This window comes from Lepisosteus oculatus, chromosome 23 (assembly GCF_040954835.1).
Source record: "Lepisosteus oculatus isolate fLepOcu1 chromosome 23, fLepOcu1.hap2, whole genome shotgun sequence".
Lineage (NCBI taxonomy): Eukaryota > Metazoa > Chordata > Actinopteri > Semionotiformes > Lepisosteidae > Lepisosteus > Lepisosteus oculatus.
The window spans coordinates 7889111-7908529 of record NC_090718.1 but is presented as its reverse complement, the minus strand read 5'-3'; the positions used below and the strand labels follow the sequence as shown (position 1 = coordinate 7908529).

The 19419-nt window shown below is 37.8% G+C and overlaps 1 protein-coding gene across 1 annotated transcript in view; it reads left to right on the top strand.

Annotated features, from left to right (window-relative positions):
* Positions 1-19419, top strand: part of jam3b (junctional adhesion molecule 3b) — a 51746-nt gene that overhangs the window by 25454 nt on the left and 6873 nt on the right. Inside the window, exons 2-4 of the mRNA XM_015337698.2 lie at positions 16338-16406; positions 17921-18034; positions 18483-18635. Of these exons, the coding sequence (XP_015193184.1) occupies positions 16338-16406; positions 17921-18034; positions 18483-18635 (336 nt within the window). The remainder of the gene's footprint in view (positions 1-16337; positions 16407-17920; positions 18035-18482; positions 18636-19419) is intronic.

Below are 19419 nucleotides of genomic sequence, written 5' to 3'. Positions count from 1 at the left end.
CTTGTCTGCAGTGCTCCCAGCTGTCTTGTCTGTACATTATTAGTACATTAGCCTGTACTCTGCCATAGATACCCTAACCTCAGACTTTGAAAGCAGTTTCTGAGTTTCTGAGAGCTTTCTTCCATATTTAAAATTATACATAACTGTGCATTCAAATGTTAAGTATGATCATCTTATATAAGATAATCGGAGTGTTGTTTCCACTATAGTTTTAAATTCTTTGTTTGTTTCCACTGTGACACGCATTTAATAAGTTCTTGTTGATAAAACTGATACTTTAATTTGAATGCTATCCAGAGGTTTCACTTTTTGGACAAAAACTGAATCTGTGGTATAAACAAGAAGTACCTAAATAACACCTGTTTGTTGCATATTACAATGTGATAATATTCATAGTTGATATAAATGTCTCTTCTGTTGGATTTTTAAGTTCATTGTAGAAAATATTTATTGAGTAAATTATTTCTGAAACCTCATGTATCCAAAAGGTCCAGTTCATATTATACTTTACTTCAACATCGCGTCACTTAGAAGTAAACATGACGCTAAATGTTAAACGATTACAATCATCCTGTTTTGGGATTTTTTTATTTGAACATTTAAGCTCTTTGCTCCTGCCCTGTTTCTCATTTCCATTATTTCCAGTTTTCCATGCACGGTTGGTACTGTGGAAATAAAATGGCACTATTTGTGCTCTAGGAGCCAGCAGGTTGTAAAATGATTAATAGCCCGTATGGATCTGTTTCAATCAGATGGGAGCAGAGATTTGTGGCTCTGAGTGCCAGACCATATACTGTATGAACATATGATAAATTGAAGCCCATTTCTCTTACCTTCTGCGGCTAATTAGCAAGTGTTGACAGCTCCTATAAATAACTGGGGCTTTTAAAATGCTAACCTTTTCACACCATCTGAAAGAATAACTCAGTGACAGCTCTCTTGTTTCTTATTATCATTATACGCCCTGCCTTTGCTAACCTGTAAGCTTCAGATGGACTCCATTTATGTTATGGGCTTGAAGTCAACTAATGTTCTCTTGTGTATTATGGCAGATAGAAATGATCACAGCTGGTCTATTGTTGGCCAGTGGCAGGCAATTATTGCAAAAGTGTAAATACATTTACATTAGTGGTGAGGTGAAGGTAATTGCCAAGCTTATTTTATATTCAGCAGCTACAGATTAATACTGCAATATCAATTAAGCCCCTTTCCACGAGGGCCTTAATTCTTACATAAGGACACAGCACTTTTTTCGTGTCACTACGCTAAATGTATTCAGTTCATGTTTGTCTTAAGAAGTGGGTTGTCCCTCTTTTTGTAAAAGCAGGTTTAATGACTACATTAAGATAAGCGTTGGTTTGAGAAATACTGCACAAATCCTGTAAGTCCTGTAAGCTATAATCTTATATTAAGAACCGTTGAACCTTTGTTATATAAACACAAATAATGATATATACCTTAAGGATTTTCTAAAAACCATTAGGCTTTCATGAAATTAACTCATACCTGTAATGTATTGCAAAACCATTAGTTTCATTTATAGGGAAGAGAAGTTGTTTGCAACATATCACCATCTGGCCAAATCTTCTCCAGTGTCTTTGTGTATCTTTCAGTTCAGGTTAAATTAAAACCAAAAATGTGTTATGTAAAAACTACAGGGACAGTGTTCTTTAAAGTTAAACTATTCTACCGTCTTAAGATGGTCATACAATTTTCAGAGATGAAGTCATTGGCTGGCTTATAGAAAAAGGATTCTGTAAATACTTGCGAAATAACTGGTAAAACAAGGGTGGAAAACCCTGGTTCTGGATGACTGGTGACTCTGCGGTAGTTTTTTTAATCAGCTAGACTTGGGAAGCTGGGTGATTTTGGTCAATTAAGCCAATAATAAACGGATTCAGGCTGATTCATCTAAATTGCAAACCTGTATACACACTAGGGACTGGGGACTTCCGCTGTAGACTCCGCCCGGTGATAGCTGTCTTGCTGTGTGAACAACAGAAGTATAGAAAATATCATTTATACATGTTCAGAAAACACATGGCTTAACTGATAAGAAATCTGTTTGTTGCTTATGTTACGTGAAAGGAATATCTCTGATATTTTGTTTGGCAGATTGACTCTCGAGTTTTTAAAGATCTGGGTTCCGGCTCAGAGACACAAGCTCCTTTTTATTCCTGTACTGTATGTGGGCTGATTCACGCTCAGTAAGATTAACTTAACCTTTTGGGTCGCTGTCGATTGAACGGCTGAGTGAGGATTTAGAGCTTTGGCGTTTCTGCACCTTTGTCTCAGCTGTAATCCCAGATGCACAGTGATCCTTACCTCCCTGTTTCACAAGCATGCCATCAAAATGTACCATCAGCATAGGCTTGACCTTTTTCAAGCTAAAATGTCGCCTTTGACGAGCTTTTTTATTCAGTCTGGTTGCAGGTTTAAAAACCTGTTTGAACAGCTGTCAAAAAAGGACACCAGGTCTCAAGGATCCACCCTTTCCTCCCTAACAACAGGTGCAAATGCAGTGACAGTATGAGTCAATACAGGGCCAGAGCTCCTCTTATATTGAAAGCAAGTAAGCATTAGATCCATCTATGCCACTCAGGAACATAACCTAAATGACACAATTATTTATTTCTCCAGCTTAGGAAGTGACACATAAAGCAGTAATAATGATTATCACTTCATTGAATAAGACTGTGTTGTACTCTGCTGATAAATAATGAAAGTAACGCGATAAGGCTACCTGTTCTGCATATTGCCATAATCTGCTCTATAAACAAATTATTTCTCACATTAATTCAAAATGAGGACAACAGGTTCAAAGTGAGATCCCATGCACTGCCCTAGAGAGATCATCCACACAAGGAACCTGACATGGAGTGATTTAGTGCCCAATCCATCCATCTCCTCTCCGTTTTATCTTGTGACTTCTGATGTCGGCTTCTGTCTGCTGAGGGCTAGCTTGACGTCATGAAATCAGCCTGATCTGAGCCCTGTTCTTTGCCATTTTAAGATCTCAAAATCTTGCGAATTAACCCATTAAGTTAGCCACAGTTGTACTGTCGAAGAGGTCAGTTAGGGTTAGGGTTTAACTTATTAGTCATAAGGCATTGTACATACAGTAGCATGAAGAGGAACAAAAACCATACTGCCAACAAGGTTACATGGGACCAAACATGGTACTGTATACTTGGGACAGGATATTGTTTGATTTTTTAATCTTAAAAGTTTGAACCATGAGCTGTGGCAGGTGGTTTGTTGTTGGCTGTCAGAACCTTTAAAGAATAAACTCTGCATCTTTATTTTCCATTCAGTTCCTGACAGGTGGGGAAAAAAAAATATCTAGAATGTTTTCTGTGTGAGCGATACTACAGCAACAAAGAACCCGCCTCCCACTGAATACTGACAGGACTGTACATTATCTTCTGAGCTTTATTTGGCAAAACCTACTTTGATTTTCATCTCAAAAACAATATTTTCTTTTTCTTTAAGGACTGACCCTGCATGGCCCTGGGTTTTCTTTTATAGTGCAAGCCTGGTAGGTTTTCATTCTGGTGGACAGAACCAGATCACACCATTGTCCTCTTTATTTAGCTTTTATTCACTCCCACAGCCAACAAACTGTGCCGCAGGACAAAGGTCCTGATTGACGTTCACTGAGGCCAGGATGCTGCGAAGCAATGTGACAGCAGACTAGAAGGAGCAGAGGTATTTCTCTGGAAAAACAAGACAGCGATCTAATTGATTAGCCCTCCACTAAGAAAATTCAGTTCTCATTTCATGTGATAAAGTATGTAAAGAATAAGAAAGGAATTCTATTGCATTGTTTTTATTTTGATGTCATCAGCTAATGTCTAATAGGTTCTCAGCAAAATTTATTTTTAAAAATGAGATATAATGCTTGTATTTACTTTTTTTGTGATTTGATTTTTTTACATCCTGTATATGTTATACAATTAAAAAGTGGTGGTTTTTTCAATAAATATGTATGGAATTAAATATTTCCCAAATTATACAACATCAGGGCAGTGAAGTGTGTTTTCAGATGCGGTAATTTTAACCTGTGGACCAGTTAAAACATTAAGAAAAAACGTCTTAAAAGAACTCACTAGATATTTTATGTCATTTGCATTTAATCATCTCTACATTAAACGGTTGCATGTGTAGCACTTCCCAGCTTGCGTAGTTTATCTACTCAGGTCTGTCCTTGGTTTACAGTACGCAGGGCAAGTGCAGAGTGGTGGCTGAACGTTGACACATCACACATTGAAGCTTATCGCGCCGGGGTTGAGTCTGTGGATGCTCGGAGATAAGCAGGAATACGGGACTGCTTTCCCCAGATGCTAATGCAAACTTTAACTCTGACACAAAGTGACATGTTCCCAGGCACCCTGTGACACAGCCATTTCTCCGTGGGCTTGTTCTGTCTTCATCTGTGACCTGTGTATAGACTCATTTAGACTTCAGCAGAAAGATGCTTAAAAACATAAGCAAATCAATAGCTGGCGCATAATTGAGCCAGAGGTGAAAATGACAAATTATCATTAAAAAATCCTAACAAAAATAAACTCCTAATAAAAGATTTTAAAAAGTTCATACCAACTCCCGAGATTCACCTAGAAGTAAAAGAACTGCACCTTTATTGATACAAAGTTAAATTAAGAGAAAAGTAATACATAAGCTTATAACCTGTTGAGACCTGATTTTATCAGCTTAATGACAGAACAGATGTGTTATTTCTGTGAGTTTCCCATTAGATTAACTGTACCCTCAGACATTTGTTACAGTTACAGTCTTTAAGTGTCCTTGGCTCTTAAGTAGTGATGTCAAGCAGTTTAGCACTTAACAATGAGATTAGGCCGAATGACATTCTTTTGAAGGCCAGAGGGAAAAAACATTCTAATCCTTGTGGATTCTTTGATGCCTTTGGCCTGTTAGAGTGCAGTTCATTGCATTTGTCAAGTGGCAGAAGGCCATGCAGTTACCTTGCTCTGATGGACAGTTTGCGTATATTTACATGTTTCTGTATCTGGACTTTGGAGAGATAAAGGAATTTGCTTAGATTTTACAGTCTATAAAAAACTGTGGCCTCCTAGTATATTTACATAATAGCCTACACATCTCGGGAAGATGAACAAACATCTGAGCAAGTGACTAATTGTGGAAATTAATTGAGCCATAATTATACCCACGGGGGGTTTCTTGTGTACTCTTAGTCTCCTGTTAAATGTTACAAGTAATAAATATTCAAACAAACAATTAAATAAAATTACTCTCTAAAACTACTACAGAACACAGCAAGTACTGTCACAAGATAAAAACCCAGTAAAAGGCTATTAGTAAGTTCACAGTATTGTCTGTTCAGTTGGATGGCCCTTTTGTACAATCCTGTCTGGCACAGCTTGGTTATGCTGTGGTTCAGTATACAATCAATATTTGAGCAAAAACAAGCTCTTTGTTGACTTTCAAAACAGCAGGATTCAGAAGGTACTGGTATGTTTTCTTACACATTGTTTCTGATTTCTGTGTTGGTTACTTTTGTGAGCTGAATGGAATATATAGTAGAATATGAAAGACGTCTTTGTGTACTGTCACAGTGACTCACTGTGCTCATCAAAGAGTTCAGAATAATAGCATTGTGTTGAAGCATATTGTGGGTCTCTCATCAAAATATATATTTTTTTTTAAAGAGGAAAGAGACTAAAAATTAGCTTTTTTGTAACATCACACTGCATTAAATTACATTGACAATTTGAAAGTTCTGATTTTCTACTGGTACAATATCTGTTTTGAACTATACTATGTTGTTAATGATCAACATTAAGGCAATATCTCTCCTAGTCATTGATATGATTGGTAATTGTTTGGTCTAGTGAATGTCTTTAAATAGGGTGCAATTTAACCATCCCAGAACAAAACATTGCCAGCATCTTGTGCCCAAAATCTAATTTGAGAGTGAATGGTGACATCGCTTTTCAAAATTAAAGTAAGCATGTCAGTAGTCATTTATTCAAACATTATCAATTCCTCCAAACTGACTGTGCTGCGGTATTAAATATGACAATGACCATGGTCACCTGAGAGGAGAGCAGCATCCTCAGTCAAACAAGTTACCTGTGAAACTTTTCAAAACACTCCCACCGTACAGATTGGAGAGCTCTGATTTTCTGTAGGGTTATTCTTATTCTCTGAAACTTCTTTTCCAATCCCAGCATAAAGAGATGGAGAATAACAGCAAAAGACCCCTAATAAAAGGTCTTAGTACTACTGAAATGATAATCCTTTGTGCTTATGCAAAGAGGCTTTGTGAAGCCCGCTTCATCCTGTCCTCAATAATGAATATACAGTGCTTGGAGAACAGGATGTAAAAATAGCACACAGCAGATGACCAGGTTTTCTGGTAACCAGCTGTATTGGCTATGGGGTTGTGGCCTGGGAGTCAAAAACCCCTCGCAGCTGTGCACAACTGTAATAACAAAACCTCTAGACAACTGGTCATTAGCCTGTGAACTTTCTTAAAAGCCACTGCCACTAATTTTTCTTGAAAGCCTGTGATCTGGGTTTATTGACCAATAACTAAACCTCCCCATGAAGAGGAAAACTATAGGATCAATCTGACTACTGTAGTCGTAGGTAGATTGCTGCAAAAAGACTTGTTATGGATGGAATTCATCATTTGGACATCCCTTCCATTGTTTTGCCCGCGTGCAGAAGTATGATTCGTTTTTAAGCTGCTGCTGGTTGGCGGCAGAATAAACGTTGAAACAGGCCAGTTTGACATCAGATGTCCATTATTGCTTGAAATGCTGCAGACCCCTGTTCATGTGTGTTCGCCATTTTAGTCTAGTGTTAGCTTCTATGTGTATATTCAGACATTTGCCAAGCCAAAAAGAAATAATAGGATTGAAGCTGTTTAACTCATCATCATCCTTACGCAAGAAGCAAAGGGGCAGACACAGACATGAGTGTTATAGAAGGCTTTCTGAAGAAAAAAGGCTTTGAGTCTGGATGTGAAAGCGCTCAGATAAGGGGACTCTCTGATATCCTTGGGGACAGAAATCCAGAGAAGGCCCAGTCACCCATAGTATGTAGATGAAACTGGGGGACAAACAAGAGACCAGAGTCAGACCAACTAAGGTTGTGAGGTGGGGAGTAGGAAGGTAGTAGGTGAGACAGGTACTGAGGTGTTAAGCCATGTAGAGTCTGTTAGGTGACCATGAAGATTTTGAAGTCAACTCGGAACCTGACAGGAAGCCAATGCAAGGACTCCAGGACAGGAGTAATGGATCTGGTCAGGATTCTGGCTGCCGAATTCTGGAATACTGAAGTTTGTTTAGTATGGATTTAGAAACCCCAGTCATTAGGACATTGCAGTAATCAATTCTAGAGAAGACAAATGTGTTGACCGGCTTTTCACCTAGTCACAGACAACATAGGACATAGTCTGATGATATTTCTGAGATGGAAGAATGATGGTTTTTACAATATTTTGCACATGTTGTGTTAAGTGTCAAGCCTGTCAAATATCACCCCCAAGTTCTTCAGTTTAGATTGAAATTTCATCCACACGTAGGTCACTGCATGGGCTTTACATAGTTGATGGGAGCTGCCGAGAAGCATGAGTTCAGTCTTGTCGCAGTTTAAACGAAGGAAATTTTGACTCATCCAGGATTTTACAGAATGGTAGAGATGCAGCGCGCAGAGACAGCCACTTTAGTGTCAGGTTTAGTATGGCTGTAGATCTGGGTATTATCTGTATAGAAATGGATATTCAGACCATGTGATCTCAATAGCTCACCAGTGTTTTGAAGACTGTCATGTTGTCATGACAGGAGAGGGGCTGAACACTGTACTCGACTGTTTTGACTTGTGTGTGGAGTGAATGTTGAGTATTATGGAAAGCTTTATATGTTTATTAGGAGTGCACAATCCTGATTGCAAATGTCAAATGTATGGTTTATCAAACTTACTGTATAACCAAATAACCTGAAAAAAGTGAGTCAGCAAAGCCAGTCAGGCAGACGTCTGTGTCCTTGAGACTCACTCCAAGCTTGCCTGGTCTTTCTCCCCAGTAATGTCTTACTCGTGTCTTCACTGTCTTCTCAGATAGCTGCCTGCACTCATGCTTCGGTTTGCTATGAGATAACATTCCCTGGCATGAAAACTTACAAGTGCGCTTGCAGCCTCTCTAACTGAAGAACAATAAAAACACTCTGTTCGCTCCCCTGTGGGGGTATTGAAGTACCGTTTGTCAGTCTCCAGTAGGGCTACTCTTTCCACTGTCTCTTCTCTGTGCCTCCTTTTTAAACAGCTGGAGCGTATCTGAGGAATATTTTCTGCATCTTGCATCTCTTCATGTTGGAATTCAAGCATGTTATATTTGTGCCTGCATAGGCATGCATGCAGAAAAGATACTGAGCTATTCTGGCCCATGTTTAAAGCCTTATGTTGTAGACTGGACACATTGTATGACTGTGTGGACCACATTCAAAAGCAAATGCAAAAAACTTCATCAGGGAAAATAAATCATCTTAGTGGTTAAGAAATAACAAGACAGTAAATGCAGTAAGAACTAGTTTTAAGCTAGTTTGGCTTAGGTTCTTTACCATCCCGGAATTATCTTACTCTTCTTTTTTTATTCTGCACTTGTCCCAAGTTCTTTCTTCTTCAGTATGAAAATGTTACCGTGGCAAGGAAAGAAGATTCAATGAATGGCTCTTGTTTTTTTTTTATTAAAAAAAGGAGTTGAGGAGTGTCAAGCCAATTGTATACTCCCACGAAAATGGCTACTTTTGGTTTTGTGCAACAGAGTGTCCTTTGGTCTTGCAAATTCATACAGTACGGGGTTATTACAAGAGGTCAGCCCGTGGGCCTGACATTCCTTTTGCTTCTTGGCCAGAGAAGGAGAGGAACCCGGAACAAGGAGCCTGTTGAAAGGGACATTGTTTTTTACTTGAAGTGGACCATGTGACGTCCCATAGAGACCTATACTTGAGTCTCAGAATAAACTTCTACAACCTTCCACATTAAACTGTGATGCCTTGAAAAATATGCAAAGCAATACACAATGCACAGGATGAAGCAGACAAAAATATGACATCATATTTCAGCCTTGTGCCGATACCATACGATGCTCAAGAGGAAGGATAACATTTACTGTCTACCTGCCAAAGATTTGCTAGATTAAAATGAATGGGTACAATCTTGATTTATTTTTTAAGCTTATAGCCATAAAGAGACAAGTTGATTCTGAGTCTACTGATTCTCAGACTGACTGAACTGGGTGTTAAAACATACAACAAAATCAACTATAGACCCTCATTTGGAAACTACATGTGTACCTGATATATGTCAATCAACAGTAACAGTTCTTCTGTCTTCAGTGTTTAACACCAGATTATACTGTCATGATTTGTTCCTCAGCCATATCTGTGTCTCCAAATTGCAGTTCTTTTCTTTTTTTTAATGTCATGTTAAAGAACATCTGGGCTCTGTTATATAAGTGTTACAAAAAACATTTCTGACAGAAGAACCTCCAGAATTGCAAATATGTCTAATGCACTCTCAATCATTAAGCATCATCGCCAGATAGCATGTGTTCACATTACACCTAAGGCATCATTTTCAGCATAGCTAATAGGGTAAAACCACATTAGAGTGAATCAGGGTGCTGACAGTTCAGTTAATGTATAGGTGAAAATGAATTCACCTGTAGAGAATGAGCACATTTACAAGCATTCCCATCTGTCTGTGGAATTACCAATTTGAAATTTTAAAATTGAAACAGTGGCATAGAACTGAATTGTTTTAATACAAAAATACTTTTTGGAGCCACCCTGTCAATGCTGTGCAAACCTAATTTCATAGGCTCTGTTGGTCAGAAGTTTTCTTTAAAAATTATCATAGGAATGCTTTTTTGGATTGAAGAATGTGATTTAGCTGTGCAAATGCATGCAACTGAAGAGTAACTCTATTCGTCTCAATAGTTTCAAGCTTAAGAAAGATCACACATAATTTGCACAACTAATACAAGCTTATATAAGATCTTTATATCCAGCCATGTAGAAACCCTGTGTTAGTAATCAGAAGTCTTCAGTTCTAGAGAAGCTGGAGCATGAGGAATTTGGCATTTGGAGTGTGTTTGCAGTGGAAGTTACTTAAAGAGAAAAGGAAAACCTTCTCATGGAAATTCTTATTATACAGAGCCTCAGTCAGTTCACGGATATCCTGACAGTATCAGAGTACTACCTTGTTTCAATGGCAAAAAAAAAACTCCTTTTCATGGAACAAAAATGTCCTAAAAAATCCATTCTGTTGTTCCTGTTTTTTTGAAGCTTTGGAAGAGTATTACATTGAGATTAACACACACACACACAAAAAACAAACAGTTACGCTTTACCAAGAAAGAAAGTGGAAGATTAGAACTTTAGACAGATTGCCAGATTTCACACAGCTGCAGTTGCTGAGAAGATCAAGGGTAGAAAATAGAGGCTATGTAGGTCAGCAAGCACCTGCATTGTTCCAGGGCTCAATTATCCCATGGACAGCTTCAGTCCTCCCAGTCTTCAAATCACACAGGAGATGGCTGCTGGCAAAGAGCGCCAGAGCAGGCTCAGGCATCTTGTCCTCTTAAATTAAACAGCAGAACACGCTGTGATCAGGAACAGCTGAACGGTTGTTGTGTTGAGCGCTAGGTGCAGGAAATGACAGGGAAGCAAAGATGGAAGGAGGCAGGATACTGAACAGTGGAGGAGAAAAATGATGGAGAGACACTTGGCCACATGCAAAGCATTTCTCACTTCCCCCCAAAAAACAAATGGTTTCCTTGCTATGCAAACAAAAGATGCTCCAGATTCCATAAATTGCAGCTGCTGCTGTGAAGACATTGAGCAGGACCTAATTATATCGAGAATTTATTGTGCAGTAGAGACACTACATTATATGTGAGAGACTCCCCCCCAGTCTCACATACTGTATATTGTAAAGCAATCTTCAGATGAAAATAAATCCTGTTCCTCACCTATGTATCACTTTGGTTGGCCAGTGTGGCATCTACATCGTTAAAGAATGGGTCTTAAGATGTGATTTATGATGACTGAAGATTTTCACGCCTTCCTGGAGCGATACGATATTTTTTCCAGGACAGTCTTTACAACCTTTTAACTGATTGTCATGCTCATTTAAAGTGCAGTGTTGCACTAACGCTATCTGAGCGGACAGGGGCCCTTTTGTGTTTTTCTCTTTCACACGAAGGGAAAGAAATTGCTTCGTCAATACAGAAGAAAGGAAACTTTGGGGAAAAAAGCATTCTTAAATCAATGAAAAAAGACACAAACAGTGAATATGTAGAAAGGGACTTCACATTGTAACTTACTTCCAATATATTAACTAAAATATAGAGTGAAGACACCACTCTTAAACCAGAATTTAGAAATGGACTAGTTTAGTTTACTGGTGAAAAATGAATAAATGAAACAAAATAATCAGATTAGACATGAAAAGGGAAAGGCTTTATGTTCTAATTTTCTTTATAAAGATTTCTTTTCCTAAAGTGAGAATTTAGTTCCAAATAACCAGGCTATGTTGCAGCCCTTCTTAAATTACACTGCAAGTAATGGTCACAAGTCACTGAAAAACATGTAGATACTTTTGTGAGTAAGACAGGATGGCTGCCTTTGTACGCAAGACAGGTGAACACATTACCAAAAAGTTTGTACAATTATTTTTCCTGTTTTTAGAACAAAATATGAGTTACAGTAATAAGTACTGTGCAAAATATGTTAATAAGACATTCTGCAATATGTGTGATATATGTTTAGACTTTGTGAACTAAATAATAATCCTAAAAGATGAAATTATCTTCTTAATGCATGCATAAAATATTTATAAACAAGCCATAAAATGTAAAGTGAAAATGATTACAGTATCTTATATAAATATATAATATTAATGTATTCTTAATGTTTATAAAATACTAATATGGTAACAAGGAGAAGACAAGTCTTAGATTTATCTATCTTAGCATTAAAAAGGTATCACTTACATAATTTCACTTTATTTTCTGTATACAGAGACACAGTTGCCATTTCTAAACCAAAGTTGGGGCTAAATACTGTTCTGTTAACACTGTACTGTACTAGTGTATATATGCTATATGTCTTTGACACATCTGTAGGCTTTCCTTTGTTTCAGGAAATGTCTAAATGCTTCCTCAGTGTAAAGGAAAGGTGGTAGATTGGTCCTTGGGGAGCAGAACCTCTGTCAGACGTTTTTGTAACAGTTCCTTGTTCTGCCTGGTTTAATTTTTATTTATACGCTTCACTTTATGTAGTTGGGTAAAAAAGCTAACAGGAACGTTGCTTGTTTCAGCTGTGAACCTGTCAACAAGCCGGCCAGAAGTAGCTGAGACAGTGCACACCCATCTAGGTGTTATCTTAGCTCTGAGGGTCCAAACATAATAAGAGTGTCAAGAGTTTCAGCGTTCCGTGGGCCCTGATCTGCTTCTGTGTTGTGAATGCCTGCTGAATGTAACAGATGTGATGCCTGTTAATATACTAGTAGACATTGCAAGAATGAACTTCAAACAAGGCAAAGTTTTAATTAAAGTTCAGACATTCTTGTGAGGTTCCTAAGTGAACTCCAGGTATGCAGAAGCTGAGGACATTGATGGACCCAAACTGCCAACCTTCATATAAGATTTTATTACAGCACTGATTATTATCAGTCCAATTGTATATGGCAAATCGTTCATGAAGAGCTAGATTATAACAGAAGGTTATCAACCCTCATCCTCACAAGACAACCTTCTAGGAGGTATAATATCTTTTTGGAGTTTCTTTAAGCCTGGCCTGTACAACTACTGCTTGAGGACACTTTTACAGTGGCAGTCTGTTTAATTTTGTTTGGAACATCAATATAATCTGCAGATTAGTCTAATTAACCTTCCTAATTAGTGAATTATTAGAGAATGATTAGAATCATCCATATTAAAATCATCACTGCTTTCATTTTCATCCAATACATTGCTAACACTCAGCAGAAATCTCTTAAATGCCCTCTGCTTCATTCTTGGTTTTGTCTTTGATTTGCTTTGATTTCCTGTGTCTCCGATGTGCCTTCAGAAACATCACTGTCCAGTTCCAGAAGAGAACCTTGAGATCCTCCTGGGATTTTGCCCTCATCTAGGTCTCTCTGATTGGCTCCCTTTCACCAAAAGACCTGCCCTTGACAGGAAACACACATCTTACATCTGTGTTACAGTAGGCAGTGAATCTAAACGGGCTCACTTCTTGTAGATTTGGGGATTAAAGAGCATGAAGTGAAGACTTATCACCAGCTGTGCAAAACACTGGCAATGCTTTATTTGAATGTTGCTGCATAAAGGCTTCATTGACTCTTTCATAGCTCCTACACAAAATGTTATCATCACATGCATAATACTTTACAGCGCAACGCGCGCAAAGGACATAGCGTGTGCAGAATTGCCTAAGTACGCTTGGTACGATGAGAGGCTAAAGCCAAGTTGCTAAAACCTTTCACAAAACTGTGTCACTTTCAAGTCAATAGATTACTACCAAGCATTTATATTTAATACCTAAGGTGTGTTATACTGTGAGACCCTATCTCTGAAGACCACAATGCTTTTGTGAGTGCTTGGGATCCGGGAGGATTTTATTCCTGTCCGTTGTTGTTCGTTGATGATGCTGAGAAAAGGGCACAGTTAAGCAAGTTTGTCAGATAAAAGCACTTCCTCCTGGCCGGAGGTAGGCAGGCATTCTCATTTCCTAGTTGATCTTGTCTTTCTAAACTTTCTGATTTGATGGAAAGTGAAAGCATTTCAAGCCCATGCACTGTAGTATTCCTTTACATGAAAATTGTTTAAATCTTTAAAATCTTCAAAAGTCAAGTCTAAGAGATTACAGTGTGTTACAACAAATTTATTTTTAAAACCCTGGAGGTTTAAAATGTTAAAGTCTTTACATTATTAAAAAAAGAAGTGTTTAGTGACTGCATAATCTGATCAGAAACCTGGCAGTTATTCATACTGCGGTATTATAAGGTCCCAATAAATGCAACCTGGGTTTTTCAGGTTATACAACACAATAGTCCTTTTCTTCATCTGATGTGTCGCTTCAGATAATATGGGGAGATTTACAGTACCAGCCTAATTCATAGCCCTGTCGTTTCCTTTGATTAATATCTTCAAAAGTCAGAGCTACTTTTGTTTTTGTTTTTTATATCCTGTCAATTGTACGAAATGGAACAGATCTTCAGAGATATGGCCTACATATAGAAAAATGCTCAGTTAAGAATTTAAAAAAATTAAACTTATCTGTTGTATCAAGGGACCATTAAAGATTCAGAGGACTGAAAGTTACAGAGTGCGATGCCTTTCCAACCCATTCTAAAAAAGGAAAGAGAAGTTGGTGCTCTGAATAAAATTTGTATGATTGCTTAATGAAGGCTCGAACAACAAAACAAGTTTATAATCTTAACGTTTTTTAGTGTTTAAACATACTGAATCAAGATTTAGGAAGATACTGTACCTCCAAAAAAAAACACAAAGTTTGAAGAACACCTTTTTTTGGAAGAAAGAAATATTGAAATGCAAGATAGAGATGAAAAGAGATTATTTTATAATAAATCCATCAGGTATCTCTCTGTTGAACTGTTCTTGATTTTTTACAGCTCTGTTGTAAATCAATAAACTACTTGTAAAATCTTAAACCAAACCATATACAGTATATTGACCAATAGGATACCCAGGATATAGCTACAGGCCAAAAGCATGGAAACATCTTCCTCAGCATCTCTCCCACTGCATTAAAGGTTATCAAAGCCACATCTGCAAGAAACAGGTTACAGAAAGACCTCAAAAGAGAATGGACCGAGGGATTTCTTATTTAAACAGCTGTCTTGTTGCTGTATAGACTGAAGCTAATGTGAGACTATGACAGCCCAGCGTTACATAAGAAGAACAAGACAAATTCACAAAATTATATTAATTTAGTTCTTTTTCTGTTGAAGCAGCTATTAAGGGCAACACAAAGTGATGTGCAAGCACACTTAGGCTGTGTAAGCACACTTAGTGACAACCGGAGATGGGCTTATACACTCAGGTGTTCTTTCTTGGGTGAATTTGAGGCTTCATATAAATGTATTTTGGTTCAGTACGGCTCTTAGCTCCTGTTTTGCCAATTTGACAAAGATGCTTTTCAGTCTGAGAAAATGTGTAAAATATTTAAAATCTGTATGTGTATGGCTTAAAACACTGTCAAAAAAGTAAGCCTTCTCAAGGGGTGTTTTGAACTCACGTGAGGGTTTATGTTATAAAAGACGCATCATTTTGAGAAAACTGAGTGCACCAATGTGGATAAGCATATTAAACTCACTTCAGAGCTCTGAACAAGGTTGTCTGATTTACATCATTCTAGATTGGAAGAATAATACACGCATTGTAAAATTCAAAATACTAAATAATAAAATAATAAAATACTAAATTAAAAAAAAGCAATGCTCTGATGCACAAAAGCTCCAGAAGAAGTTCCCTTGTTTTTTATTTTATTCTGGAAAACAGAAGATGGTTCTTACGTGTAATAGTATTGAATTACTACAAACATTGCTCTGGGCAAACCACGTGTTACAGCACTAAAGTTTCTGAACACCTCATCTTTATTATGATAAATCCATCCATTTTCTAACCGCTTGATCCATTTCAGGTTGACGGATGAGCCAGAGCCTGTCCTGGCAAGCAACAGGCTCAAAACAGGCGGGACAAATACTGAATCAGACACCAGTCCATCACAAGACAGACACACATTCAGAAACACATACTCTGTGACAGGGTGGTTGCTTGCATCCACCTGTGGCCACTAGAGGGCACACACATTTTCTTAATCTTATTAGGGCTTCTAAAGATTCTGTTCTGATTGAACTGCTGATTGCCTTGAGACACAGCTGATGAGTGACATTTCTGACGAGCTGATGAGCTTGTCCCTAAACCTACTGTAAGTCCTCAGTTCTTCCACTAACCCTAAATTACCCTCATGATGTGTATTCAGAGATTCATACACTATTTGACCTCTTGGCTGGCAGCCATGTACTGTACTGAAAATCACAAATGCAGCATTCACAGATTTGCAAAGGAAGAAGTACAGGTTTATTCCAGGCTGAAAAGAGAAGAAACCATTCCCCCTCAAGGGAATTAAAAAGCAGCTGGAAGACAAACACCAAGTCCAAATCATGATCTCTATATCCTTCTCAAAGTCCTGAGCTTGTGACTGACTTCATGATGCCTTACCCTGTTTTAAGCTTTTCAATTTCTCTGTCTCTTGCAGGCTGTAGCATGGTGCTCGCAGTGACACTGAAAAGTGCCAATGAGAACCCTGTGGTTAAAGAGTTTGACCGTAAGTGCGCAGATGTGGCCGTCTGCTTGATAAGCCGAGAAGTCGTCCATCTGAACAACAGAACACATGGTTATAAGCAAGTGGAGGGCCCATCTTACACCAGTCTTCGTTTCTCATACGTAGATTGTTGATCTCATAGTCTCACCCAGCTGGTTCCTGAAGGTCCTCAGAGAATCCGCTTCAGATGTGTTCCTGGGCACCTGGTTTCTGTGCAGTGTTGTTTAATCCTAGCATCACTTTCTTTGATTTGATTACAGCAAAGCACTGGCGTCTCATCAGCCTGTATTTCAGCTCCAGTCCACAATATAAGGACATTGGGTCTATAAAAACATCAGTTTCAGAAGTCAGATCCTCAAGATCAGTGCTTCCCGTTTTGTAATATGAATGTACATTCTGCCTGTATGTAATATGATAGACACTGAAATTCATGTGCCACTGTATTTACCTGCCCAGTTCTAAAGAACTGATTTTTACCTATATATATAATATTAAATTCCTTTACTTATCACAACCACCGAGTGATTTATATGTATTTGGTCATTTTCCGGACTTTGGCTTTCTAAATGATTAAAAATCTTATAAATCTTATGAACCCTCCTAGGGTTATAAATGTAACCCCACACCTGTTATTCTGGAGGCAAACTGCACTTCTTCAAAGGACAACAGGACGTGACATTGTAACTTCCAGTGCACACAGGCAAACAATACATTTATAGGCTTGACATATACAGTACACATGCTCAACTAAGAAAAAAAGTGAAAACAACAGAATACCAATCTGTACACTTGCCGTAACTAGACGGAGTACTGAGTACTGGAGTTTTTTGGTTCAGATTTCTAACATTTACTTGCCTGCGAAATAGACAACCAATTCAAAGCCATGTCCTATGATGCATTTTGTCAGGAAGCACAAGTGTGGTTTCCCAGCATTATGCTAGGCTCATGTGTGCATTTTTCATTTTGTGTACAGTGAAACCTTCTTTAGTTTAACACTAGTTTTAATACTTGATGTTCAGTCCTCATTTGAGCTTATAATTTAAGGATTTGATTGATAGAAACCTTATTTGTTTTGCAACACCCCTAATGCCTCTTGTACTTGTCTTCACCTTATTTCTGATACGTTCATTAACATAAAGTTTAGATCTTAAATCTTTAAGGTACACATTTACTGCCACATCATTATGATTCTGTAGAGTGTAATTTACCAGACAAATTCTGAAATTCCAAAAAATTCTGTTTCCTTTCAATGAGAGCACCTGTATAAAAACTCTAAACTTCCAGGCAGCATTTTAAATACTGTCTTAAAACCCACCTTTATACAGTACTTTAGGTTTCAATTTTGTTCATTTGCCTTTTATTTTGTGCATACCCATCTCTTAAGTTTGATTGTTTTTTTCTACAGTGGCTGACGTGACAGAAGAAAGACAGAATGTACATAATTGTTTATTATTGTTAGAGCTAGACGAGAATCTGCAAACACAGATTGAATCAACTTTCTTCTTTCACTTTCTCAGGGGCTGAGCTGTCCTGCTTGATACACTCAATTTCCACTGCAAATCCCAGAATTGAATGGAAAAAGATCCACAGTGAGGGACCGAGCTACGTTTATTTTCAAAACAAAATTTCAGGTCAGTACATCAGAAGAATAAGACAGTAGTACTTTTGTTTAGATGTGCAGTGAAATCTCAAGACTCACACATTGTAGAATCGCAGAATAATTTCTCTGAACATGAAAGAACAAGGTTTGCTGCAGACTGTATAGAATCAGAATTCCATACTCATATAATTTCAACACAGTCTTTTAAATTCCATTAAAGGTGAACAGTTCAGGGAATATTTTACTGAATTTAAAGAGTGATCACCATTTTTCCCACGCAGATGAAGAGGCAGAAATGTACAGACACATAAAAACTTCAACTACTGTAAGAGGCGTTTTTCAGCAAACACATACAGGTTCACTGTAGCCATTAAACATGGTTGTGTATTTGCTTTTTCAAGGTTAAATGCTGCTTTTTTATCCACGAAGGTCACGATAAAGTGAAATCCAAAGGCTTGCAATGTGTGTTTATTTTTCAGGAGATCTGGAAAACAGGGCCTTTTTGTTAAAACCTGCAACTTTAGTGATAACCAATGCAACCCGGTCAGACACTGCAAAATACCGATGTGAAGTGACAGCTGCCAATGATCAGAAATCATTTGATGAAATTTTAATCAATCTTGTAGTACAAGGTAAGATACTTTACATTAAAAAAAGCTATTATTTTTCTATTTCATGTATGATTTCAAATAGCTTTTGAAAGATTTGTGAAAATCGGTAAGAAACCTATGTTATTTCCAGTCTGGTACATTCTTTTAAACTCTCCCAGCCACTGCCAGTATATTAAAATTTCATGTTACATCCCTCTGTATCGATGTAAGGAGTCTCAGTATTCTATGTTTCACAGTCATGTAGAAACTGAAAAAGCGATGCATGTGAACTGAACATTGAAGATTTTATTGCATTGCAAATGAGTATTATTTCAGTTGTGTCACTTTTAGAGTACACAGAGTAGGAAAAGACAGAAAGCAAAATGCTCAGAATATTAAGCAAAATTAGGAAGTGGCAAACAATTACTTGGGATGTTGCTCTTCTTACATGTACAGTGCATTTACAAGGATAAAAAAATTCCAAAAACAAAGCCGGAGAAAGCCCGCCACACTCTGGTCAACACTAGAATTACAAGCACTTAACTACTGTATAATCAGAGGGTGCCAAACTCAAGCAGTCGCTGATAAAAACAAATGTGACTGTGAGATTAATACTTCAATCCATTATCCTATTTCTGTAAAGTTTATTATAATAAGGAGCTATTGTACAGCCTATGATAAATTCAAAGCCATTACTCCCAGTTTTCCTTTCTGCTCTAATAACAAGATGCATGGACCAAATCCTGAAGTGGATCTTGGGGCCGTTCTACCAGGAATCACTATAGTTTCTGTCCAGTTGGAGCTGTGTTAATGTTCTCCACCTGTG